The 27324-nt window shown below is 52.1% G+C and overlaps 2 protein-coding genes across 15 annotated transcripts in view; one reads left to right on the forward strand and one right to left on the reverse strand.

Moving 5' to 3' along the window:
- Positions 1-11256, forward strand: part of TNIP1 (TNFAIP3 interacting protein 1) — a 51088-nt gene extending 39832 nt beyond the window's left edge. For 3 of the 14 annotated variants that reach the window (XM_008517213.2, XM_008517211.2, XM_008517216.2), the window contains 9 exons: positions 1182-1247; positions 1408-1539; positions 3662-3790; positions 5740-5871; positions 6761-6886; positions 7374-7439; positions 7765-7956; positions 8817-8907; positions 10467-11256. In XM_008517213.2, the coding sequence (XP_008515435.1) occupies positions 1182-1247; positions 1408-1539; positions 3662-3790; positions 5740-5871; positions 6761-6886; positions 7374-7439; positions 7765-7956; positions 8817-8907; positions 10467-10501 (969 nt within the window). In that variant the 3' untranslated portion in view covers positions 10502-11256. Of the gene's footprint in view, positions 1-1181; positions 1248-1407; positions 1544-3661; positions 3791-5739; positions 5872-6760; positions 6887-7373; positions 7440-7764; positions 7957-8816; positions 8908-10466 lie in introns of all 14 variants that reach the window. The other 11 variants (XM_070570419.1, XM_008517214.2, XM_070570423.1 and 8 more) reach the window with 5 other exon arrangements.
- A 798-nt stretch (positions 11257-12054) lies between these two features.
- On the reverse strand, positions 12055-20631 carry GPX3 (glutathione peroxidase 3). The gene is made up of 5 exons (XM_008517210.2): positions 20191-20631; positions 15240-15393; positions 14074-14191; positions 13534-13633; positions 12055-13105 (listed from the first exon to the last, which is right to left on the reverse strand). Exons 1-5 carry the CDS (start codon positions 20275-20277, stop codon positions 12884-12886), a joined length of 681 nt encoding a protein of 226 aa, XP_008515432.2. The 5' UTR covers positions 20278-20631; the 3' UTR covers positions 12055-12883.
- Positions 20632-27324: the final 6693 nt, after the last annotated feature.

The raw sequence follows: 27324 nt of genomic DNA on the forward strand, positions 1-27324 counted from the left end.
TGTAGTTTTCTTTTTGTTTTGCTGTAGGTATTTTTTCTGATTACAAAAGTAACGTAATGCTCATGATAGAAAGATCGAGAATGTCACCTCCTAGAGATGACCACAGCTACTAACAGTTCATTGCATATTCCTCAGTTTCTTCTGTGTACTTACTAATGTATAATCTGTTTTTAAAAATAAGCAGAAAAAATGGTATGTACTGCATTGCAGATGACCACTCTTCTTTCTTTAAAATTAACCATATCTTTGAGGATAGTTGTTTATATGTTAAACATGTACTATATTCTTTGAATTCTGAGCACTCTTTATCATATGTTAATGTTTCTGAAATTAGGATACCCTTTCCCATGGTTTTATGTATTTAATGATGTAGGATTGTTTTTCTTCCTGGAGGAATTGTTACAATAAGAGTATGGCAGATAGTTAGTGTCGTCTTAGAAACAAGGCAATGTATTAGTTGCTTGATTTTCTTAATAGCTGCACAGTGCTCCATTTTCTGTTTGTCCCACGATGCCTTTAACCCAGCTCCTATGCTTAGGTTCTCCTCCGGACTTTTTTTGTAATACAGACATTGCCGAGATGGTCAGCCTTGTACATATATATTTGCACAATTGTGCAAGTACTTCTTTTGGTTACATTTTCAGAGTGGAATTATTGGGTTGAAGAAAATGTGAACTTGAAGTTTTATTATTTGTTTATTTTTTTTGCTGAGGAAGATTAGCCCTGAGCTAACATCTGTGCCAGTCTTCCTCCACTTTATATGTGGGTTGTTGCCACAGCATGGCTGACGAGTGGCATAGGTCTGCACCCAGGATCAGAACCCACGAACCTGGGCTGCCAAAGTGGAATGTGCCGAACTTGACCACTATGCCACAGGGCTGGTCCCTGAAGTTTTAATCCATAGTCCCAAATTGCCCTCTGAAGAAGTGTGTGTTCCATAATTGTGTACTGTTTCTGTGTCTTGGTATTAGTCTCACTTTCCTGGCAGGGATACAATGTGGCGGTTGGTAAAGGTGAATTGCTTTGAGGAACGTTGTGTCTTTGAGAAGCGAAGGATTGAGGCAGCGTCTGCAGCCACCTTTGGCACACACTGCACGCACCTTGGGAAGCTGGTCCATGTGGAGTTGACTCTCCTCGTGGCTTCTCTGCTTATCTCCTGCTACCCCCGTCTCGCCCCACAGCTGCTGGAAGTGAACAAGCAATGGGACCAGCATTTCCGGTCCATGAAGCAGCAGTACGAGCAGAAGGTAACGTGGGGGTTCTGAAAACTCAAGCCTGAACCGTGGCTCTCGGCTGCGCTCTGGGGACATCCGCAGGCTCCTGCTTGCTGTTTCCTCCCCGGCAGCTTCGCACCGTGGATGGTAGCCCCTGCTCTCACACACTCCTTCTCTCTGCCTCTGAACCCAGATCACTGAGCTGCGCCAGAAGCTGGCGGACCTGCAGAAGCAGGTGACTGACCTGGAGGCCGAGCGGGAGCAGAAGCAGCGCGACTTTGACCGCAAGCTCCTCCTGGCCAAGTCCAAGATTGAAATGGAGGAGGCAAGTGTGGCTGCTGGTCCCTGAGGTTCAGCGCGGGAGGCCTGCCCTGCCCTCCGCATTAGTGGGGAGCTCAGTGGAGTGAACAAGCCGGGGGTGGGAGTCAGGCTCCCATGCTAGAGGGCTGTGTGGCTGTAGGCAAAAGCACTTTCCTTCCCTGTGCCTCAGTTTCCCATCTGAAAATTGAGGAGATTGGATTAGCTGTTGCTTTTCCTTTTTTCTTGTTTTCCTAGAGAAGAGCTTTTGGTTGAGTTAAAATGTTATGGACCAGGGGACTGTGCAGAGAAGCACAGAATACAGGAGAGATGCAGGCAGGCCTGCTGGATTACCCTCATGGGGGCGGTGCTGCTGGATGTTTGCAGTAGTGACGGGCGTTTGTGCGGGAGGGGCTAACATATCAGACAAAGCTTCCTGTATTCATTTGTCTAGTCCTGGTTCAGCAGATGGTGCACTCGCTGCTGTGCTGGGCAGAGACTCTGGTCAACAGTCCAGCCCACCGTTGAGGGGGAAGAAACACTAAACAACTAATTACAGCCGCAAACAAGCAGAAGTATATGTAGAGGTACCATGCAGGAGGTGACGGGGACCAGGGAGAGGGCATAAGGGGGACCCGGTTCAGCCTGGGGGCTCCAGGAATAGGTCCCCTGAAGAAGGAGCCTCTGATTTGTCATGCGTATGACTGATAGCAGCCAAGGCAGGTGTCATGTTGCAGCTTAAAGAGGAAAGGTCATCTGGCCCCAGACTCTCGGGAGGTTTTATTTATGTCGACATGTCTTCTGCTTCGTGGGAACTGGACACGGGCTGCCTTTGCCAAACTTAGAAATGGACGTTTTCACCGTGGGTTGAAATTTCATGAACATTTCAGAGTCCCCTCCTGTTGGCATGTGCCACCCGGGAGCCTTAACTCAGTGGCCAGCCTGCTCGGTGGCCACTCCTCACCCTGAAGATGTGTGCTGGGAAGGACACTGCCTGTCTTTTCTCTCGTGTGCATCACACCCTGTGACTCGCAGCCGGACCTCGGCTCTTTGGTCCCTTCCCCTGGCTCCTACCAGTAGGCGAGACAAGTCCCTGGAATCTGACAGCTCCTCCCTCTCAGCTGGGGCAGAGGTGGGACGTGTCAAGACAGAGCATGGCCCTGCAGACGAGGACACAGGACATGTGGCGGTAGAGGCCATCTGGAGCCTCTCAAGTGGGGAGTCCAGAACAACTCCCACAAGTCCTGACCAAGGCTGTCCTCAGCAGTCTGACTGCCGTCCCCTGTTTTAAACACTTCCTTGGACTTGCAGGGGGAGAGAGAGAGCACTGGAATTAGGAGACCTGGGTTCTAGCCCCAGGTCACTGTGTGGCCTTGGGGAAGTCACCTCCCCTCTCTGAACATTCCTTTCTGGTTGTCTAAAGGGGCTAGGACTTGGTGCTCTCTAAAGGGCATTCCAGCTGAGGCCCTTGCACTGAAGAAGCCCTGATTGTTCCATAGTGGTGTGGGAGCAGTGCTTCCACCTTGAAGCCCTCCCTGGTTTCTTCTCAGCTCTAGTGTTCTTTCTTTTAACCTCACAGAACTTTGTTTCTCTGTGGAGGGACACTTTCTCCTTATGCAGTGTTTGTTTCTTTGAGTGCCTTCCCTCCTCTAGGCTCAGAGACTGTAAGAGCTGACAGGTTCTTTAGAGATTCTCCATGGTTTGTCACTTCCTGTAGGTCACAGAAGCCCCCTGTGTGAATCTGGTAGAAACTCTCGGCTTTTCTCTCTCGAAAATTGCACAGACAAAATTTTGCATTCATTTTTGGGGCTCACAGACCCAAAGTCCATCCATGACTCCTGTTGAGACCCCATGACCTATGGCAGATAGGTAAACTTAGACCAGAGATGGCTGTGACAGTGCCCGAGGTCTCAGCTCCCTGGTGGAGGAGGCGGTGTGAGGACCAGGGCCTTTCACTCCACCAGCCGCCTCTTGGAGGACAGGACGGTCTGGGCGTTACTGCTCTCAGCCACCGTGCCTTGCGAGTGAGCATTGTGGGGACTGCTGAGAGTGGCAGCGAAAGGAGGCATGGCTGGGGGTGGGGGCAGGTAGTGCGGGGAGTCTGAGCCTCCTGGAGAGGCTCCTGCTCACCAACCCTGTGTTCCCTGCAGACAGACAAGGAGCAGCTGACAGCAGAGGCCAAGGAGCTGCGCCAGAAGGTCAAGTACCTGCAGGATCAGCTGAGCCCGCTCACCCGGCAGCGGGAGTACCAGGAAAAGGAGATCCAGCGTCTCAACAAGGTGGGGGCCTTGGCCCCAGTCCAGTGGGCGGGCAGGGCTTCCCTGAGCCCAGCCACAATGCCCATCCCATCTCCAGGGTCCCCCACCCTTAGCTCAAGATGGGCAACCCCTGGGTCAGGGTGCGGGCACTGAGGGCCTCTGTGTGGCCTTGTGCTTCACCGCCTCTGCCTTTCCCTCCCCACATGCTGAGCCGCCAGCCCTGGGACGTGCTGTTTCCTCTCACCGTCCAGGTTTAGCTTTAACACCACTTCCCCGGCGAGCCTTCCCTGGGTCTCCTTCAGGTCACCCTTTTCTATGCGCCCAAAGCACCAGCATCTTCTTTCGTACCCTTCCCGCATTTTCTCGGGATGACTTATTTAACCTTCTGTCTTCCCGTCCGGTGGGGGGAGGCGCACGTCTTCCCCGGGGCACGTACCGCCAGCACCTGGCCCCACGCCTGGTGCCTGGCACCCAGCACGTGTTCAGGAAATACTCACTGGAGGCAGTGGATGAGCACAGGCTGAAGGGTTCCTGCCCTTGAGAAATGGGACCCAGGGAGATGGGCGCCCGGAGTGGAGGCTGGGTAGAGCAGTGCTCTGAGCCACGGCCAGTGGCAGTGGGCCAGACCAGGGCTGGGGCCTGGTTGTAGTCCCCACTTAGCCATTGTAACCTCTCTGGGCCTCAGTTTTGCTATCTGAACCCTGGTTGGAATCATTCTAGCCCTGCCCACCTTCCAGGGCAGGGGTTAAGGGAGCCAGCTGACAGGAGGGAGCTTGAAAGGCAGCATTTCCCGGAGGCCTGGAGGAGCTGTCGTCTGTGACTCAGCCTTTCCCCCGTCCTGTCTGTCTGCCTTGCCTGCCGCCTCCTCACTCTGCTTCTGCGGCTCTGTCCTGGGTTTGCATTCACTGGCCCAGTGTTTGGTTTTGGTGTTTGATAAACATTGATTATACCAAGGCTGGGGCCCCTGGGACCTGTTCTCAGAGAAAAGAATGGTCTGTCCTGAGCTGGGGGAGTCAAGGAGACCAAGCAGAGGCCCAGGACCAAGTTGAGAAGCATTTCCTGTGTCTCCCCACTGTCCGAGGGGACACTGTGGGCAGTGCTGACGCATGGCGGGCAGAGGCCCTGCCGTCCAGCGGGCTGGAGTCCAGGCGGTGATGCAGGTGACCAGTCCTGAGAGGTGTTCCAAAGTTCCTGAGTAACAGGTTCACAGGGTGGAGAGAGAGAGCCAGTTATTGGAACCCTTTTAAGACGATGTGAGGACACTTTACACAGAGGGAAGGATTTTGTGAGCCTGTAGAATGGGAGGGAGTTTTTCTTTTTTTTTTTCAAAGTGTTGTTTGGTGATGTTTCAGCCCACTTTCAGGGTTAGAAAGGTAAAATATTAAATCAGTTGAAATTAAAATCTAGTCTACAGAAGAGTTGAGGCTGGAAGGGTTGGCTCGTGGGAACGGGCTGCTCAAACCGAAGAGTCCCACGGAAGCTTCAGAACCTCAGGGCAGGGCAGCTGTCGGGGACACTGAAGCTTCCCCCAGAGGACTTAATATTCTTTCTAGGTCTGGTGCTAAGAATTGAGCCACACCTGCTCAAGGAAGGGGAGGTTCTCCCTTCTACGTGCGGACTCTAGTTTAGGCTGCTGGTTAAGAGTGCATGCTAAGTCTGAATCCCTGGTTTGCCGGTTACTAGCTGTGTGACTTTGGACAAATCACTTCAGGTCTCCGAACCTCAATTTTCACATCTGTAAAATGGGGGTGATGATCATAGTCTTTTCTTCATGGGACTGGGGAGAGGATTTGGTAAAATGATGTGTGTCGAGTGTTAATAAACAGGGTTGCATTTATTAAATAGTACTGGGTGGTGGTTATTATTATCATTATTATCAGGAGGGGGGGTCACTGAGCATGACCCCTTCAATGGGGCCTGACTTCACGGGCATCTGCTGATGGGCCCGCCTCCTCTCTTCCTATTCCCAGGCGCTGGAGGAAGCACTGAGCATCCAGGCCTCCCCATCATCTCCATCGGCTGCATTTGGGAGCCCGGAAGGAGCCGCAGCCCTCCTGAGGAAACAGGAGCTGGTCACGCAGAACGAATTGCTGAAACAGCAGGTGAGGCTGGGGCAGGAGGCCAGAGCAGAGGTGCTCGGTGGGAGCTGTAGTTAGTACTCCATGCTCTGGCCATTGGCCAGGACCCCTGTCTGGTTATGGGTCTATCCTTTCCAGCAGTGTATCCCTAACTAGGTCATTCCTCTACCACCTTTATGATTTAGCCATCTCTATGCCCCAACTGGGCTATCATGTACCAGTATTTTAAAAATACATTTTAAGAGGAAGATAGGCACAGCTGTTAGCTCAGGGCCAGTCTTCCTCAGCAAAAAAGAGGAGGATTGGCAGCAGATGTTAGCTCAGGGCTAATCATCTTCAAAAAAAAAAAAATCATTGTAAAGAAAACTTTTGCTGGAGTAAATGGAAGACAGCATTGCTATAATAAATAGATGACAACTATTTACAACAACAATACAATGAAGATGGAAGGGTGCTCACAAATTCTGGCCAAGTGCCTTTGCCCATTGAAGGCTCTGGGCCTGAAGCCTGCTCTTTCTCTGTTAACAAGGGAGACTAGTAGGTACTAGAGAGACCTGAGCTCCAGTCTCCACCCACACTCTGGGCTTGTGGCCCCTGCCTCTCTGTGGGCCTTAACAGAATGAAAGGATTGGACTGGTGGGTGACTTTCGACATTTTTTCCCCCATGCATCCTTTATTCAAATAAAGCCCTATTTTGAATCCCGGAAAGTAAACTAGATGGACCCAGAAGTACTCTTTTAGAAGTTGTGGGTAGGGAGCGGGGCGGGGGGGTGCACCCATTCCCCTCCGCACCGTGACGTCGAGACGGGGTCACACCAGCTCTGACCGCAGTGACTCCCAGCAGCAGGCCCGGTTCCGAGCCCCGACTCAGAACTGCCCCTCCTCGCTCACTTCACCCCGCCTTCGCCTCCAGGTGAAGATCTTTGAGGAGGATTTCCAGAGGGAGCGCAGCGATCGAGAGCGGATGAACGAGGAGAAGGAAGAGCTGAAGAAGAAGGTGGAGAAGCTGCAGGCCCAGGTCACCATGTCAAACGCCCAGGTGAGAGCAGCTGGACCTGCCAAGAGGCAACTGGCCTGTCCTCATGGGATGGGGCATGGACTGGAGGGTCCCTGGTAAGACTGCATGTCAGGACACTCACTGGTTCTTCCAGCTCTGCCACCGGACTTCTGTGTAGCTCAGCAAACCCTGCCCCCTTTCAGTTTTGATGCCTTAAAGAGCAAATTTAGGAATTGGCCCCGAGGCGCCCACTTTCTCGCAGACGGGGAACTAAGAGATAGTAATCCTGTTTTTGAAGCACAGAAGCTCCCGGGAGCCCTCCTGACCTGGGTTCAGCCCTTACCTGCAGCCCCCAGCCTGCGCTGTGCATGCCCCACAGGCCCTTCCCCGGGGCTGGGCAGGCAGGACACCCCAGGCTGGTGGCCGTGTGCATCAGCAGTCAGCCCTCCAGGCTGGTTAGGCCCTGGGTCCAGGCCTGGCCAGGAAGCACCTGTGCCAACAGCCTTCTCTCCCTCCCTCCTCCTCTCAGCTAAAAGCATTCAAAGATGAAGAAAAGGCGAAAGAAGCCCTCAAACAGCAGAAGAGGAAAGCGAAGGTGAGGAGGCCTGAGAGACGCGCAGCACTCACCTCGTCTCGCCTTCTTCAGGGTCTGCAGTCTGATGGGGGGTCGCGCTTGCTCAGGGGCCCACTCACGGATGGGGGTGCAGGGAGAGCACTTAGCACTTGGTACAGAGTAAGTGCTCATGGCACGTTAGCTCTCGTCACTTGATATTCTGTCCCCGTGTACCAGCCACTGTGCCCATGTCCCTGCCTTCAGAGAACTAAGTTCCAAATAGAGAATGGGAGATGCGATGGGTGTCACTGGGGATGGCCTGTGCAGCCTGTCACAGGCCGGAGCCAGACGTCAGCCTTTCTTGCAGGCCTCGGCAGAGCGCTACCACGTGGAGCCCCACCCGGAGCACGTCTGCGGGGCCTACCCCTATATGTACCCGCCCTTACCAGCCAGGATGCCACACCACGGCTTTGACGACTGGTCCCAGATCCGCTACCCCCCACCCCCCATGGCCATGGAGCACCCGCCCCCACTCCCCAACTCACGCCTCTTTCATCTGGTGAGTCTGGCCCCTCCTTCACTCTGGGATACACACAGAGGCCACTTCAGACTCTTTCCAGAGGGCAGGGTCAAGTGAGGGGGCAGAAACTGCATCCTCGGCTCCTTCCTGAACAGCGGTGCAGTGCACGGCAGATGTTGGGGCCCACCCTGCCATCCCAGGGGCAGGACACTGCAGCCCAAGCTTGGGCTCAGGGTCACCGGTGTAGACAGGAAAGGCTGAGGAAGAGAGTTGGGCGGGAAGGGCTCCCTCCAGCTAGCCAGGCCAGGGGGTCATGATGAGTTTGGGTTCAACTTTATTTCATAGCCCCACCTGTGACCAGGTACCAGATCCTCGCCATGCATTCTCTCCCCTGCCTCTTCTTCTCTTTTCCATTTCAGCTTCCTTTCCTTTTCTTTTCTCTTCTCTTTTTTTGCTTGCTTTTCTTTTCCTTGCTTATCATTCTTCAAAGAGCTGCCGTCACCTGTCGCATCCTCTCCAATCCGTCTGCCACATCACCTGGACGATGACCGCAGCTCCTATTGGCCTCTTCCAGCTTCTCCCCCATGACCATTCCTTGCACACATCTTCTTTAAACACTGGAGTATAGTGTGGGGCTTAGGAGATTGGCTCTGGGATTATAGAGACCTGAACTCAGATTGAAGCTTGGCCACTTTCCTAGCTGGATGGCCTTCAACAAGTTACTTAACCCCGCAGAGCCTCAGTTTCCTTACCTGTAAAATGGGGGTAGCAATCTGGGTTGTTGGGGAGAGGATTCAGTTATACTTGATTAGTATGTATTTAGTGCTCTTCTGGCACAGTAGCTGCTATTCTCATTTTCGAGTGTGGTTATTGATCACTAAGCCCCAGTTTTGTTGCAGCCAGAATACACCTGGCGGCCGGCCTGTGGAGGGATGCACAATCAGAGCTCCCAAGTGATGGACTCGCCCACAGCCAGGCCTACGGAACCAGGTGATCCTGATCTCTCGGACTGGGTCTTGTCTTCCCCTGGGGGAGATAACTTCTTATCTGCCAGGATCGCCCCAGTTGGGGAATGGTGTTGCTACATTCTGAGTTTGGTGGAGGAGAGGCCCAGCTTTCTGAAACAGTGTTGAGAGGAAAGGGACAGTACCTCCAGGGTGAGGGGATCGAAACCATTCATTCATTCATTGTAACTTAGTGTCTGAATGCCAGGAGCTGGGCTGAGGGCTGGGGGAGCCGAGAGAGCAGAAGCAGGTGTGGTCCCTGTCCTGATGGAGCTTCCTGTCTAGAGAGTGAGGCAGAAATGAATACAAAAGAGTCACACCAGCAGGCATACTGCACTCAAGCACCCGGAAGGAAGAAGAGCAGGTGTCTGTCAGAGGAGATAACCGAGGAAGCTGACCTAGACGGGGAGCAATGACCTTGGCGTGGAGACCCGCAGAGGGAGTGGCATTCACTCGGTGAAGAGGAAGGAGTGGAAGATGTTCTTGCAGAGAAATGACATACAAAGGCCTTGGTGGGAGGGAGGGAAGAATTCTGGCCGAATGGGGATCAAGAGAAGGCAACTGTGGCTGGAGCCGAGAACAAGGTGGGGAAGGAGAGACAGGCAAGGCAGGGTCGGGAGGTGGGGGGGTCCAGGCCAGGCAGGGCCTTGCTGACTGTGGCAGGGGGCTTAAGGATGATGACCACTCCTTGGACATTTTTAAAGGCCTTTTAAAGAGCAGCATGACAGATTAACTTTGCATTTTGAAAAGCTCCCTCTGGCCATGGTGCCCACCATAAACAGTTGAAGGGATGGGGCTGTATTCACTAGTCATGAGAAGACTCTGGCCCTTAGTGACTACTTTCTGCAAGGCTCTCGTTGGGCAGAAGGCACTGCCTTGCCTGTGGGCTTCTGGGAACAGAAAGGTAACCAGTGGGTGGGAGCGATGCAGAGGTCGAGCCCATCTCAGCACGAAGAGGAGCTTTCTGAGGGTCGCAGCTGTGCAGAAACAGCGCCGGCTCGGCCAGGACGTAGAGTGCCGCTTCCAGAAGGTGTGCGAGCAGAGGCTGCAGGGTGACTTGTGGGAGTGTGGTCTGGAGGGTTTAGTGGTGGGGAGGAAGGACCCAGCTGCTCAGTCATTTCCTAATGGTTCTCTGTAGAGTCCTAGAGGTTCTGTGCAGCCCCTTGGAGGCTGCTTTGATGAGCGGCAGAGGGTCGCCAAGTGGACAGGACTGTCCCCTCCCCCAGAACTGCTCCACTTCTGGGATCTGGAGACAGACTGGCTAGGCTCCAGCACTTCCTAGATCTGGGACTTTGGGCCAGATTTTTAAAACCTCTCTGTGCCCTGGCTTCCTCCTCCATGGAGGGTTAATCATCTGCCCGCTTCATAGGGCTGAGCGAGGATTGGTTGACAGATGGACCTGAGGCACTTAGCCTGGGCCCTAGGACTTGCTAACACCCAGTAACTCTAGCTCTTATTTTCACTGTTACTATATTGGTTTCCATAGGACTTTGAAACCTAGTGTAGCACATAATCTTTAAGCATTCAAAATTTTTGTTTATTTAGAGTCCACAAAAAATGACCGTGAGAGGCCTCAGTGAGACCAGGTTGCGTCACTTGGGCTCCATCTCCATCCTGCAGAGCCAGCTGATCTCAGATTACTGAAAAACTAGAGGCCACGTGCTCTGTGTGGCCAGGGCCGCAGCCAGACCGGAGGCTGAGACAGATGGGTGGCCAGCTTGTGCCCTGGCCCTGCCCTGAACTGTTGACGGACTGCAGAGGCTCCACCCGGAAGGCTTCCGTTTGGGCCCCTTGTTTGGAGTGCCCGGGAAAAACTCACTACCCTGCCACCAAGTGAGCGGAGAGAGGCCTCATCCTGCTTCGACCTGCCATCCTTTGCGGAAGCCGCCGGGGGACATCAGTTTCAAGAGTGGGATGCAGCCGAGACCCCTTCCTTTCAAAACTTCCCCAGAAGTGGTTCCAGCCCCTCTGGGGACCATGTTCATTTCATGTCTGTGTATACTTTTGCTTTAAGCTCTGTAGTGGCAGGACCTGCCCCACACCCATCCCTTCCCTTCTATGAATGGCTGCGGGAAGAGCATGTTTGCCTCCGGGAGCAGAAGAGAACAGTCTGCTGCAGAGCCCTCCACCTCTGCCCACCACAGCCTTGCCAGCGCCACTGCAGCCTTGGATGAAGGCCATGCCAGCCACATCCGCTGAGGGGCCCAGCCTGAAGCTGCCAAGCCCTTGGCCCTGCAGCTGGAGGCTTGTGGTGCCAGAGGCCCGGACTAGGGTGTCTGTCCCTGGACAGCTGTTTGCACGAATCTTGGACATAAATCCAAGTTGATGATCAACATTCTCTGACTGGTGTTCTTTCATGCCCCTGCTAATGTTCCCCTCCCGGTCACTCAGAGGGCTACTTCCCCGGTCCCCTCCCTCGGTGCCCCCAGCCCCCCAGTCCCCAGAGCCTCGCCATTACTCTTGACAGATAATCCGCCGGGGCCCTGCCCAGAGCCTCCCTGAGCAAGGGGCATCAAAGGGGCCTGGGCTGAGAGGCGCCCTGAGTAAATTCCAGTCCTGCCCCTCCCCCATCAGGAGGCACTGGGCAAGGCCTGGGCCATCCATGAGGCTCAGTTTCCTCACCTGTCAAATGCAACGCCCCATCTCAGCCCCAGGTGCCATAGAGAATTGTGGGAGGGAATGAGAGTAGATGTGAACTGGTTTTATAAACCCCAAATGCTGAGTTAGAGAAGCAGCGTGGGCCCAGATAGGAACCAAAAAGCAGGGGCTGGAAGTACTCCATTTCTTTTCTTTTCTTTTTTTATATATATGTTTTTTGAGGAAGATTAGCCCTGAGCTAACATCTGCCACCAATCCTCCTCTTTTTGCTGAGGAAGACTGGCCCTGAGCTAACATCTGTGCCCATCTTCCTCTATTTTATGTGGGATGCCTACCACAGCATGGCTTCACAAGCGGTGTTTAGGTCCACACCTGGGGTCCGAACTGGCGGACCCCGGGCTGCCAAAGCAGGATGTGCGAACCCAACCGCTGTGCCACCACACCAGCCCCCCTTCATTTCTTTTCTTCTCTCCACTTCCCCACCTCCCCTCCAGCTGGGGCGGCCCCATTGAGGAAGCATCACAGGAGACTGAGCTGCTGCAGAAAGGCCTTTACTGGGCAGACAGGGGTGAGTCTAATGCCATGGGCCAGGGTGAGGGGAGAGGGCATGTCCCCCAAAGGAGCGGGGGTGGCGTCCCTGCCTGGGGGCTTCAGCCTGAATGCACTAAGGGCTGGCCCTTCAGACAGGCTCTGGGGAGGTCCGCCCACCAGGGCTTCGGGCCCCTCCATCATGGAGATGCCACCCCTGACATGGGGAATGTAGCCCTTGCTCTCACATCTGCCTTGGCTGCTCTCGGAGCACTATGGGGTGGGGTTGGGGCTCAGGAGGGCCCTTCAGGAAGGAGAGAGGCTGCACAATGGAGAGGAGGGAGGTTGGGCAGTGTGATAGACCCAGACACTTCTGGGCACTTCACTCGTAGTATTTAGAGGCAGTGGGAGATGTCCCAAGGCTGAGGTCCAGTTTAGAGCAGAACAATGAGTCGAGAGCTGGTTTTTCCTTTGGGCTCAGCTGAAAGTGAATTGTTATCATTGGAACAGAGAACTGGAGAGAAAGGGGAGTTATTCTCTAGCGCTCTCCACAGTACACAGCTGTGGGCACACAGATGGTACACATTCCTGGGAATTCACACAGGTAGACATGTGGCTGTAGACACATGTGCACACACCTGTAGGTGTGTGTGCCAACAGCCACACGCACAGCAGAACAGACACAGTTGTATGCACATGTTTGTGTCGGGCTGAGGCCTTGTGTAATAGTAAGGGGTTTATGGTGGGAGTGTGGTGTGCTTAGAGACATGGATTCCTTCCTGAAAGAGTCCCTCCCCAGCCCTTGCATGGTGGACATGGGGTGGGGCGGGCCTCAGTTACTTCCCCCTGGCCGCCAAGGCCGCCTCCCGCCTCATGTAGGCCAGTATGTCCATCTTGACGGTGTTGACCGTGGTCCGGTGGTACCAGCGCATGATGGGTTTGCCGTCTGGCCCCACCAGGAACTTCTCAAAGTTCCAGCGGATGTCATGGATCTTCATGGGTTCCCAGAAGAGGCGGTCAGGTGAGCCCAGGAGCTCCGAGGTCGGGGGACAGGCATTCTGCAGCAGGAATGAGAATAGCGTCAACCCTGCTTGGGGCCCCTCCTGCCCTCCCCCTCCCACCTGCGTCCTCCCCAGGCCTTCCTGGGGGTAGGAGAACGGCTTGGCCCTGAGAAAAGAGCACCAGTTGGGAGTTAGAAAACTGAGTCCCAGAACCAGCTATGGCACATTGTGAGACCTTTGGCTTCTTCCGTCTGGGTCCCTGCCTGGGCCTCAGGTATAAAATGGGCTGATGAGATCCTTCGATCTGCAGAGCCCTCTGGTTGGAACAATAGTCGGATATTAAGAAATTCCCCAAGGGCCCAGGAGCAGGGGAGGGTGGCACAGGCCTTGTCTCCATGTGGGCTGGAGCCGGGAGCGGCTGCAGCCCTATCCAGAGCCAGCGTCACCAGGCACAGGGGATCCTACAGAGGTGGCTGTGCACTTACCTTCAGGAATGTGTAGAACTTCTGCTCTTTCTCCCCGTTCACATCCCCTTTCTCAAAGAGTTGGAAATTGGGGACAAAGCCGCCACCTGGCCGGACATACCTACAAGGAATGTTATGTGGGTCCCAAGGAGAGGGGCACAGGGCTCAGAAATGAGAGGAAGGCACACAACAGGGAGGGGCATTGGGAATCTGGATTTTATCCCACAGTGGGAGCCAGTGACTACTGAATGGGCATAGGCGTGATGCAGGTCTGCAGTCATCTTTTTCCCATTTGCTGCCTTCTCAGTCACCCCTGCCCCCCAGCTACACTCCTCCGCCCCCATCGTGCACTCACAGCCAGCTATCCTTGTCCCTCTCCCTTTCCTGTCCCCTCCTCCACTCATTCCACTAATTGGGGGTCCTGGAAGGGGAGAGTAGTTCTTGGTGGCTGAGGAATGTCCATCCCGAGCCGGGGCCAGTGCAGGAGAAGCCGGAGCCTGGGCTGGGACACAGGGTGGCTGTGCCAGAGGAGGTTTCTCAGGACGCTGAGTGAGCACTCACTTGAGGGTGAGTGGGATCTCCGAGTTCTCTCCTGGTTCCTGTTTTCCGAATTGGTTGCTGGGGAAGCCCAGAATGACCAGACCAAATGGTGCAAACTCTTCCTGTAGTGCATTCAGTTCTGGGCCAGGGAGAGAGCAGAAACAGGGGTAGCCTGGCGAGGAGCCCTGTCACAGCCGTCCCACTCTACCTGCTCACCTGCTGTGCAGCTGAAATCACTGAGGCCCAGCAGGGGAGGCACCTGCCCAAGATCCCCCAGTGAGTGTGGCAATGGGGCGGGACGGGGCCCTCACAACCTTCCCATACTCTAGGGATTCAGGAATCCATGGAGGCCCTGGCCCAGCTCCCCAGTTCCCTCAGCACCTCGTGGCCTCTTGTGCAGTGCCTCCACCCAGCCCATCTCGCACAGACGCACTCTGCTCTATTCCAGGGGCCAGAGAGAGCCCTCACTGCCCAGTGGGCCATCCAGCATATTGTCATTCCACTTCCAGGAATTTGCCTGTAGTTGCCAGGTGGAACGTTCAGGGCCAGATTGCCCTCGGCTCCCCACAGTGCCCACCAGCGGACTGTGCTCAGTCCCAAAACATTTTCCTGTGGATACTGTCAGAGGCCTTTGACCTGCTTGTTCCCTCAGGCTCTTTACTCTGCCCCAGCTAGGGAGAAAGGAGTGAGGATACTAGCGATCACGAAACCTGAGTGAAAAGCTCAGTTCTGCCACTAACACACACTCTGGGGCCTCAGGCCCATTGCCTGCTTTCCAGATGAGAGCCAAGAGAAACACTAAGGCAGATGGGGCTGAGGGCAGATGAGAAATTCTCAGCAAGCTAAAGCTACCATTTCTTACTCCAATGAGAGGACAGGACACAAACACAACCAAGCACAAACCCAATCTCCTCCATCTTTCTGCTTTGAGGGCAGTTGAGGTGCCCAGGGATGAAGAAGGGCAACTGGGAATCTTCTAGAACATGTCCAAAGATGATCAGACCTCAGGCTTATATAATTATCTTCATAAACCCATGGAACACAGTAGAATTGGGATACAGGGCTTGGAATCTCATGATCATTGTCACCCGTTCCCCCTTGCACCAAAAAAGCTCTTGTGATTAAAATGTGCCCAACTGGCAGAAACAGCCCCAAATAAAGCAGGGGGCGGGGGAGTGGGCACTTACCAACGTACTGGCCTGTCAAGCCTCAGTAGCTGGCCACGTTGACAAAGAGGATGTATTTGCCTGCATACTGCTTAAAAGGGATGTACTCTTCCCCATCGATGGTAAGGGCTCCATACTCATAGATGGTGCCACTCACGCCAGCATGGCAGTCCGTCTGGAACAGAAGAAGATCAGCACAAGGGAGCCATTAGAGCTGGAAGGAAACTTGGACATCACCCTTTTCAAGATAATGAAAGATCTCAACAGGGAGAGGTGGAACTGACTTACCCAAGTGGTCTTGACTTGCCCGAGACCACTCTAAGAATTGGAACTGGACTAGAGAATGCTCCTAATTCCTTGTACAAGATAATGATGCTGAAAACACTTACTAAGCTGGTGAGCACCATGTGACCCTGGAGAATTACTTACTGTGATCATTACTTCTGCGTTACATGTCAATTTATAAACATTTACCAGGCTCCGAGGGGGACTACCCTGATGCTGGTGGTTGCATCATTGCATGGGCTGGTGGAGACTGGTTGGGTGGCTGTTGCCATAAGGCAGGCAAGTGATGACAAGGTCCTGAACTCGACCGTTGTGAAGGAAGACCTGAACCGAGAGGAGGCAGCAGCAGAGTGGAGAGTGGTGGTTCTGAAGTTCTCGATCTGGAGGGCTGGAAGCTGAGACTGTTGTCATAACACAGGGAAGGGGGATAGGAGCCCGGGCTGAGGAAAGGCCTCTGCGAGGACTGCATGCGATGGGAAGGGTAAAGCAACAGTGCCTGGCACACATTAGATGTTCTCTGTAAGGGAGCCGTGGCTTCGATGACTGTTATACCTTCCTCTTTGCCCTACTGCTGCTCCAGTCAACCTCCAGAACAAGTAGGGACGGCGTACAATGGACTGCAGGACAGGGGGCCAGGATTCCGTGTCCAGCTCTGCCGTGAACTCCCTGTGTGGTCTTGGACCAGCCCTTTCTCTTCTCAGGGCCTCAGTTTCTTCATTTATGAGCTCAGAACCTTGAACTGGATCAGCTGTTCTGAACCTTGATGGCTCAACAGTGTCACGTTCAGTGGGAGAGGAGGCAATGGGGCTCCTGCCAGCAAGCGGGATACTGCATTTGTCTCCACTCTACTCCTATCTCATTGCTACAGTTTTTGGCACAGACTACAAAAATCTGGGTCTACTCTTGAAAGGGTGCCATTGTATCAATCACACAATCAGCGGGCGGACCGGTTGTGAGGGGAGAGGAAAAAGCTGGCAACCATGGCATCAGGTGATTGCTGAGGTCCTTTCTGGCCCTGGCATCCTACCAGAGGTGGAAAGACAATAAACAAATCGAGTGCAAACGAATATTAAAGATCCGGAGACAGAGACAGGTGGTTAGGGTTAGAGAAGCAAGTTCATGCCCTCTCCTCCCATCAGTCCTGGAAGACTGGCTGTTGAGGTGAGGTACCTGGGCCCAAGTGGGTGAAAGGAGCCATCTGGGCTAGCACGGTGTGGCCCCAGGAGGGTGTAGAAAAATGGCCTCTGTCTTGAAGATACCACTGCAGGCCTGCTGAGCCAGGTGAAGCTAGGCTCCCTCCACCAAGCCAGTCCCTGACAGCTTCAAGCTCTCTTCTTGGCTTTGGGGCAAATTCCTTGCTTTACATGAGTCTAATATTCCATGCCTTGTGACTTTTGGTGGGTGCTGGAAGCAGGCCTGGGACCTAAGATCAACATTCCTCCAGCCCCTGGGCCTCCTCGGCCGCAGCTGTGGTCAGTTCCACGTCAAAATACCAACAACCAGGTCACGACAAACACACCCCAGCTGGCCACAGAGGTCTAGCAGCTGGAAGGTGAGGCCTCTCTGCCCGCCCCCCCCGCCGCCTCCACTCCAGCCTGATCCAAAAATGAACTCTGGGAAAGGGAGAGGGGAAAAGCCAGGAAATTGGCCTCATAATGGAAGCTTGTAAACAAGAGGAAGATCAGCTTCTGGGCACAGTTTCAGGGCTGGAGTAGGGCAAGAGGAATCTCTCATTAAGTTTTAGTTTTTGCTGGCTGTGTGGCCCTGGGCAAGTCACTTTCGCTCTCTGAGCCTCTGCCTGCTGACAGGCAGGGAGAATACCACTTGCCTGCCAAAATGGCTGTGAGAATCTATTGGCACATCAAACAGCCTTGAAAGCCTTTTGGAAAGAAATCCCCACATCGAGGGCTGGTGATTATTCTGCCTGCATCTAGGGAAATGGGCCCCAACGTTCCCCAGCTAGTATGAAGAAAATGAGGCAGACCGGGCAGGGTGTCTCCACGAGGAGGGACCAGTGACAAAGCCTCTACACTTTCTGCTGGGGCCAGTGAGGCCTGTGCTGTGGGTTGAGACGGATGGAGGTCAGAGGGTGGCTTCTGGTGGGGGAAGCCATAGCCTGCACTCACCACTGAGCACTGCAGCCCAGTCCTTACGTGAGCCCCCTTCCCTCTTCTGGGCCCGTGGAGTTCCAGAGCCCGGCACCTTACATAGTGAGGCCAGAGGAGGTGGGGCGGAGAGGCAGCGAGCGTGCCTCAGTCCTCCCACAGTTGGACAAGACAGGAGAGTTCTGACGGCTTGAGAGTTAGAGAGGGGCCTCAGCCAGGGCCCCATGGGCTTGGGCGGCTGGTCTGTGTCTTTCTCCTCTCCCATCTTACCATTCCCATCAGTGCGAGGGTGCGCAAGGAGAACCGGACTTGGGGCAGGAGACCTGAGTTCTGGGCCTGGCCCTGCCTCTGACTGTGTGACCACTCCTTTCCCTTCTGTGGGGTTCCAGCTCTTCCATTGTGAGATGGAATCGGATTCAGTGCTGTCTTAAGGGCCCTTCAGCTCTGACTGTCAGCCTGTGGTTCCATGATTCTCTCTGCCTGGTTTAGTCACCTAGAAACCAGCGGTTACTAGGATCCCGTGCACGTCAGCAGTTGTTACTCTCTCCCGCTTCTGCAAAATCCTTTCGTACAGCAAAAACAGGGAGCCTCAGCAGCTGTAAGCTGGACTGGAGAGGTGACACAGCAAGGAAAGGATTCCCTTTGTCCCCTAGCCCCTCCCTTGAATTGGGAGGAGGCAAACATCCCTCTGGGGCTGTCACCTTTTGTCCATCCCATTCTCCACATGCCCCCTACCCCATCCCTTGGCCCAGGAGTTGGAAGTAAGGTAAGTGGTTGAGTCCTAGAACCCAGGGCTATGACATCTCAACTCTCTAAGGACCTGGGAGGAGAGATGCACATGCCCAGACTGTCATTAGCCAACAAGTCCTAGCTGGTTGCATCTGATATGATTGCACCTCACCCTAAGGACTCTTCGAGACCAGACCCATCCTGTTCTCTCTGAATCTATCCATCCCACTTGAGTTCTACAGAGAACATACAGCTATGATGAGTTATTCATGGGGTCCATGTTCTTACCTCCAGCCTTTTTGAGGCAGTGCCTAATCTTGCTTTCTCTGGCTGTCCCCAAACTGGGGATATAGGACTGACTCTATGGTACTGGCCTGTCCATGGTCTACCCCCACCTCTACCCTGTATCCCAATCTTGAAACTCAGCCTCATCCCTACCCTGGAAAATGCCTTCCGAGTTGGAAATTATATACAAAGCTGGATGCAAAGGAGGAGACTTGGAGGAAGTGGCTTCATAGCCATTCAGTCTCTAGGCTGACTCCAAGGAGGGCAGACTGAATGGGATTTAGGCTGAAAACAGGATGGAAGATTGAAACAGACAGAAGGGATTCAGCACTTGGAATGGGTTTCCTGAGCAGTAGACAGGATTTTGGAAACAGAATCATTGAGTCAAAAGATCTTAGAATAAAGACCCAGAGGATTTTAGAAACACAAAAGCTCAAACCTTCTTCTTGAGCTTACACAAGCATGGTCTGTGTGTGTGCGTGCGTGTGTGTCATGTGTGTTGGGAGGCTGGAGCAGAAATCTCTCTTTGGGTCTATCCCTATGCCTGCCTTCTGCCTCCCCACTCTGGGAAAGAGGAGAGGTCTACGGGGCCCACCTTGGCATATAGGGTCCAAGGAGATAAGCATGCTGGGTCACCCCTCCTCCTGGCCTCAGCATCCCCACCCTAGCCAAGGGTCACACAGTCTGCTGAGGATAGACTGAGGCTCAGGAGAATTCTGCTTCTCCTTCTAAGCTGGCAGTCCCCAGTTTTCTCCAACTACCAGGTTTGCTCAAGCCAATATGGGCAGTGGGTAGGGGGTAGTGAGGCAGCCCCAGAACAGAAAACCCTTCAGAGAACAGCGTATACATGTTGCACCTTCTCAAGCATCCCCTCTGAAATCGTCAGCTTCATTATGTCCCTGCCCCACCCCCACCGCCTGCAGATGGAGAAACTCAGGCCCAGAAAGGATTGGGGATCTAGTCAGGGTGCTGGGTGTTCTGCACTGCCAACCCAAAGCTCTTTCTCTCACAGACCTCTGCCTCTTCCACCAATGCCCTAGAATCCAAGGGAGCATTTCCACCTGCATCATTCTTGCGCTAGAAGAGGCCCCGCGGCAATTCTTCAAGACCGGGACCACTCTGCGCATTCTCCTTGCCTGCCAGTCTCCCTGGGAACCTCTGCAGCCAACCAGGCGCCAAATCTCTAGGCCTTTTTCCTCGACCCCACGCGCTTCAGGCGCTACAGGAGGGGAGTAGCTCAGGGACAGACGTGGCATGGATGTAGCAAGGCGACCCTGAGGTAGCCATTGGGGGGAAAGCGTGAACTCAGGGAGAAGGACCTTCCTCCCCTGTTCATTCTGCCCACCCAGGGCAGCCAGGGCTCCCACAGATGCAACTGCTAAGAGACCGACGGTCCAGGGGCGGGGGTCCCGGCAGCAGAGAGGGAGGCAACCCGAGTTAAGGGCGTCCCCGCCCCTAGGTGTTGCCCTTCTGGAGGGGAGCCCGGGAAGAGGGGTGCCTCGCCATCGAGAGATGGACTCCTGGGGGCTATGTTCATTCCCCCGGCCCCCACCCGGAGGCTCACTCACCTTCGACTTCTCCTGTCCCCGGCTCGGCGGCACGAAGCCGGCCAGGAGCAGGGAGAGAAGGCAGGATGCCCGGAACAGCCGGGCCATGGTGGGCTGGGGGCGCGTCTCGGGCTCGCCCGACAAGCTGTCGGATCCGAACCACTGTCCGTCTGAGGTGTGCGACGCTCTCAGCCACCTTTCAAGCCCTCAGCGATGACCAATCCGCGGCTGGGCGGAGTCCTTGTAGCCAATCGCAGGGCGGCTGACATTTCAGGGGCGGGCACGACTTACCCTCCGCTTCTCCCCCTCCCCAGGCTCCGGGCGACAGTGACATAAGCAAGTCTCTGGGCCGAGGGATGGGAGCCAGGTCCTTGTGAACCCTCAAAGCGGCCCCCTCATCTTTGGGCTCGAAAGTGCGGGCAGAGGCAGGCGCAATGTCCTCCAGCACAGCAGGGAAAGGGCGTTAAGCAGCCCCGAAGAACTGCCTACGTCCCGGGGAGCATTTCTTACCCCTAGGCTTGCTTGCTTTACTTATTTTTATGATTATGTTTATTTACTTTATTTATTTTTATTAAAGTATAATTGACATACAATATCATATTAGTTTCAGGGCTAATATAGTGATTCGAAGTTTATATACATTATGAAATGATCACCAGGATAAGTCTAGTTGCCATCCGTCACCAAGCAAAGATATTACAATATTATTGACTATATTCTTTCTATGCTGTAGCTTACATCCCCGGAACTTAGTTTTTAACGAGAAGTTTGTCCCTCTTAGTCCCCCTCATCTATTTTGCCCATCCTCCAACCCCTCCCCCTTCTGGCAACCACCAGTTTGTTTTCTGTATCTGTGAGTCTGTTTATGTTTTATTTACTCGTTTGTTTTGTTTTTTTACATTCCACATATAAGGGAAGTTGTATGGTAATTGTCTTTCTCTGTCTGACTTATTTCACTTAGCATAATACCCTCTAGGTCCATCCATGTTGTCGCAAATGACAAAATTTCGTTCTCTTTAAATAGTAGAATAATATTCCATTGTATATATATGTATATCACATCTTCTTTATTCATTCGTCTATCAGTGGACACTTAGGTTGCTTCCAGATCTTGGCTGTGTAAATAATGCTGCAATGAATACAGAGGTGCATCTGTCTTTTTGAATTAGTGTTTATGTTTTCCCCAGGATAAATACCCAGAAGTGGAATTGCTGGATCATTTGGTGGTTCTGATTTTAATCTTTTGACGACTCTCCATACTGTTTTCCATAGTGGTTGCATCAATTTACGTTCCTCCTGGTGTTCCTTCTTCCCTCCTGCCTCCATTCTGGTTGAAGGGATGTTGAGTATTTAAAATGCTAGCAAGATCTGAAGTTAGACTTCCAGGAACGTTGACTCAATATAGGTTTAGGGCTTAAGAAGCAAAGGGTGGGTATCCTAGGATTTTGAAGGCAGCCCCTTCCTGGGAAGAACACTGGGATACTTCAGCTGTTTTGGGAGTAGAAAATGCATTTGCTCCCTGTGTAGTGTTGAGCATGTTCCTTTCCCTTTCTGGGCCTCAGTTTCCCCAAATGTGTAATGATGGGATTGGTTGATGATGTCTAAGGCCTTTCTGGTTCTGGCTACGTGATTTGCCTCTAAAGTAAGTGACAGACCTAGACTAGGAGTCCCTTGAGAATAGGGACCCTAATCACCACCTGGCATAGGGCCTAGAACACAACAAGTGCTTAATATTTACCACATTAATCAATCCATGAATTCGTTTCTCTGCTTGGAGATACTTACGATCAGATCAGGTAGCTCTAGTCTGGGCTGTCTAGGCATGATCCTGTCCACAGATGGGGGAATGTGTTGGGATCAGTGTTTCCCAAATCTGTCTGACTACCAGAGGCCCCTAGGAAGCTTTCAATGCAGATTCCCAGGCCCCACTTCAGAATCACTGCATTAGAATCCTTAGAGAGGAGGCTGAGAATCTGCCTTCAGCCACCTTCCAAAGGCGCTTCTGAGGCAGCTGGTGTGGCCACAATCTTGGTGGTGGAAGTCGCAGGAATAGGTGCCCTCTGGAAGTCTCCTCTGGTGAAGAAGAGCCTTGAGGTGCTATGTCTTTCCTATAATTTGAGATGTTATTGTCCCCGTGGGAATCTGAAAAGCCTGTCTCAAGTTCCACACTCTCTGTGAAGCCTTCCTTACCTCAAAGCCCAGGCTGTTAGAGTGAAGGGAACCTTGAAGGCCAGGAAGTCTTTAAATGAGTTAAAGCTCAGAGGCATGTCACCAGTGGCTGACACACAGTATGTGCCCAATAAATGTCATTTATTCAACCAGCTCATTTCACTGAAGCCTGGAGATAGAGAACAATTTACCCAAGTTCTCATGACAGATCGGTGGCAGAGAGGGACCCAGAATCCAAGTCTCTAGATTGTGGTCTCAGGCCCACTTCGCTTTGTTCTGCTGTCTTTTGAAGATCGTATTTACCCAAAGATACAAACATTTGCATACCTATTAGTTTGTCAGAAATCCATTGTTCATTAGCATCCATAGGCATCCAGTCACCCTCAAAATACTAACACTATGAGAGATGTCAAAGAGTTTTCTGGAAGTTCCAGTCCCTGCCCATAAGCTGTATCCAACAGAGCCAGGACTAGGATGAGGCGAGTGGGCCCATCGGGCCGTGCAAGTGCAGAGCTGGCACCTGAGTCAGTGCCTCCTTAAATTTTGCACCCTATGTGCCTGACCTGCCCCACCCTAGCCCCAGCCCCAGTGTTCAGTTTCTTTGAGGGAGACAAGAAGGAGTCAGAGGCCTGAGGCTTGCTGTGGGGCCACAGACAAATTACTTTCCTTCTCTGGGCCTCAGCTGGTCCATCTGTTAAACAAGGGCCTCAACAATCTCTCGGTGGTGGTCTCTGTGTCTCTACAGTTCCAAAGGGTTTAAGGAAGGTCTATGTGGCACCAAACTCAGGAGCACTGATTTCCTGGACAGTGGGGTGGGAGGAGGGGGAGCATGGCCGGGCATGCACGAGGGCCTTCGTGCTACGGACTACTTTCAAAGGAGCCCCGAGACTTGGTAAAAGACCATAGAGACGAGAATGAAAACAGTACTTCCCAGGCTTCCCACCATCAGCCTTTTCAGTACATTTGGTTGATTTGTTCCCAGGAATCCTATGTTTTGAAAGATTCTCTCAGGTTGTTTTCTCTTGCCTTCAGGTCAAAGTCCAAATTCCTTAACGCTTCGGACAATGTCCTCAAAAATCTAGCCACTTCTTCATCTTTTGCCATGCTCCTCCCCTTCTCTCTACCCGAGCTGTACTGGACTTCTTTTCAGTTCCTTCAACAGGCCATTCTCTCTCCCCTCCAGGTTTTGTCTATGCTGTTCTCTCTGCCTGGAACCTTCCACATTCTCTCTCTTCAACTGGTTCTCTCCTACCATTTTTCAGGTCTCAACTTGAATGCTACTTCTTAAGGAAAGAGTTCAGGTCCTCTTGCTTTATTATAGTCCCTAGAGCATTTGACACTTTCTACATCAGCCCTTTGTTGTACTTTATTGTCATTTCTTTTTTGTCTATTTTCTACACTAAACCATAAGGTCTGCAAAGGTTTTATTCCCAGCACTTTGCAAAGGGCTTACTGCATAGTAGATGTTCAATAAATATCTATTAAATAAATGAATGTCAATAAAACACTATTTGGCATTTAGAATAAGCAGAGCTTCAGGTCAGCATGTGCTAACAAGTTTGAGCCCACAAAACTGGTCTGAGTCCAGTTGCTAGCAAGAGTCGAGAGGTATGAGTTATGCTGAGTGAGCTAGTCAGAGAAGAATAGATGATTTGCACTGGGTTTTGGGAAGGCAAGGGTGGAGACAGACGCTGTAGAGGAATCATAAGCTAACTTTGCCCCCAGCCTGAGAAGGTGCTCCACTGCATCCCAGACAAGGGGGCACCCAGTAGGTCTTCATTCTCTGTTTTTGAGACATACACAGGGAGCTCACTACCTACCTGCTTGATGGATGAATGGGGACTGCAGATGATTTAAAAGAAGGTTTAAAAAAAAGTGCTGGGCTGGCCCGGTGACACGGCGGTTAAGTGCGCATGTTCCGCTTCGGCGGCCCAGGGTTCGCCAGTTCAGATCTGGGGTACGGACATGGCACTGCTTGACGTGCCATGCTGTGCCAGGTGTCCTACATATGAAGTAGAGGACGATGGGCACGGATGTTAGCTCAGGGCCAGGCTTCCTCAGCAAAAAGAGGAGGACTGGCAGTAGTTAGCTCTGGGCTAATCTTCCTCAAAAAAAAAAAAGTGCTGATGCTGTGTGTCTTTGAGGAAGATAGGAGATGAGTTAATAAACAAGCAGGGCTATTAAAAGCCAAAACAATAGAAAGCAGCCCTATAATTGCTGAGTAAGCACTGGACTCAGTGGTGGAGTCAGCCAGCCCAACAGATGGGTCCAGATAGAGAAGGAGAAGGGAGACCCAGCCTCCATCTGAAACTTTCAAACAGTGGCCCTGTTTTGTAATCAAGAAGGGATTGCAGAACCCGGGTGGGGCCCTGGAGCTGCTGGTTTCCTGAATAATTGGCAGATCTACTTTCAGAGCCAGCTGGGAGACAGGAAGTCCATCTAGAGGAAAGGTGGTTAGATCCTTTGCTGTTGAAACTAGCGCTTCCCAAACTCTGGGCCTCAGTTTCCTCGTCTACAGAACAAGGAGTTAGACAAGTTGATCTCAAGGGCCAAGTTTTCACATAAGAAGAGTAACAGCCAGCATTCTCCTAAAACCTATGGGTACCAGGTGCTGCCTTAGATTTATTAACTTTTTGAAATATCCCTGCGACCTCATAAAGTAGCTAATGTTATTATCACCATTTTACGGATGAGGAAACTAATACAAAGAGAGGTTAAGTAACTTTGCTAAAGGTCATACAGTTGGTAGGCGACAGAACCAGGTGTCTGATCCAGATGTCCCATCTCCAGAAACCTTGCTGTTAACCTCGCAGCCTGTGCTGTCCAACATGGCAGCCACCAGCTGGGTGTGGCTAGTGAGCCCTTGGAATGTGGCTAGTCCAAATTGAGCTGTGCTATGGGTGTAAAATACACACTGGTTTTCGAAGACTTAGTATGAAAAAAGAATGTGAAAATATCTCAATAAATTCTTATATCATTATATGTTGAAATATCCATATTTTTGTACATTTGTTTAAAGAACATATATTCTTGAAATTAATCTCACTTGTTTCTTTTTACTTTTTAAAATGCCAGTGCTAGAAAGTTTAAAATTACGTATGCAATGGACATTATATTTCTATTGGACGGCCCTGAATAAAGCTATGTATTTATAAGAAATTGGTATAGGATTTTGGTTGTCTCTGTGAAATCTAGGCTTATCTGCTGTCTGAGGTCCCCAAGACCACGTCCAGGTGCAGTGGTTTGCTAGGAGGACTCAGAACTCAGCACACAATCATATTCACTCTATGATTTCTTATAGCGAAAGGTTACACAGCAAATCAGCAAAGGGAAAAGGTGCATGGAAAGAAGACTGGAGGAAACCGGGCACAAGCTTCCAACAGTCCTCTCCCAGTTGAGTCACACAGGATGTGCTTAATTCCTCTAGCCACAAACTGTGACAACACATGCAAAATGTTGTCTACCAGGGAGGCTCATTAGAGACTCAGTGCTCAGGGCTTTTACTGGGGGCTAGCCATGTAGGCATCCTCTGCCTAGCATGTACCCAAATTCCAGACTCCCAGAGAGAAAGCAATTGTTCAGCACAAACCACATTGTTTGTGCAAACAATTTAGGCACAGTAAGCCACTCTTATCAGTTCTAGGAATGGTAGAAATCCTCCAGAAACCGAAGTTCCTGGATGCCAACCAAAGGCCAACCGTGCAAACAGATCTTTCTATGGATAGCAATCTCTGGCCTGCTATTCTAACTCTTTTCTGTAGACCTCCCAATGAAACTTCAGTAGGACCTGGCCCAGAAAACTCTAGATTTGCTGAGTTTACCTGAAATGGAGGTAATGACTCTCACTCCCTCCAAAGCCCACTTAGTTGGAGAGAGAGTTATCAAAAGAGGAAGAGTCCCTGGAAACTATCTCATTCAGCCCTCTCATTGGAGAGCTAATGTTCAGAGAGGCTGAGTGATCTGTTTAGGGTCCCACAGCAAATACAGGCATCTATGAGAGTCACGCCTAGTCTGGATACAGTTCTAAGCTTTAAGTCAAAATGTCCCTTCCATTCTTTTGGATGTCCTTATATGTTGCTAGAACCCAAAATGTGTACCCTTTTTCCCATTTCTTAGTAGCAGGGAGCCTTACCTATGTCTCTGCCAGCCTCACTCCACCTACCCTCCATCCTCCCTAGGTTATTGTTAGCTGGGAGACTACAGTGCTGGCGTAGCAACAACCACTTTCATAAACAGTCAATAAACAGTGAACAGCCCACATCCTACTTCCTGTGGGTTAACTCACAGTGCACAAAACCAGTGAGGTCTAGAGGGAACTAATGAACTCTAGAGGAGGACAACCGGATGGGGTGGGTAGCTTATCACCCCTCCTGCCTGTCTTCTCCCAACGGGACCACAGCTAACAAATGGCCAGGGCAGGTCCGCATCCTTCTGACCCCTTCCCCAGCTCAGAAGGTTCATGTCAAGGGGACTTGTGAGGTATCCTTGATAAAGTTTTTGGCCTGAGAGTCTGGAGTCCTGATTCTATCTCAGGATGTGCTATAGACCAGACCCTTCTCTCTGAGCCATGTCTTCCTCAATGTCTTTTCCTCATATTCTGAGCTCTTAAGCTCACTAAGCCACGTGTTTAATAAGCGTTGTAGGAAGCAACAGGTGTTTACGAAGCACTTAGCTATGTGCTATGCACTGTGCCAGCTCCTGAGGATTCAGTGATGACAAGACGTGACTCCTGCCCTCAAGGAGCTCACAGTCTGGGGAGGCAACAACAGGAAACCAGCTGTGAAGGGTGATGGATGCTCTCAGAGGGAGATATGGCAGCACAGAGGGGGTCACTTCAGCAGGATCAATGGCAGCAGGGCCGTCTTGCAGGTAGAAGTAACCAGTAAGCTTGGAGGAGTTAGCTGGGTGGGAGACACGAAGGAGGTAGGGAGAAAGGGAAAGAGTGTCTGGACCTGAAGGGAACGCTGGATCGAAGGCTGATTGGCC

The sequence above is a fragment of the Equus przewalskii genome, chromosome 13 (genome assembly GCF_037783145.1).
Source record: "Equus przewalskii isolate Varuska chromosome 13, EquPr2, whole genome shotgun sequence".
NCBI classification, from domain to species: Eukaryota; Metazoa; Chordata; class Mammalia; order Perissodactyla; family Equidae; genus Equus; species Equus przewalskii.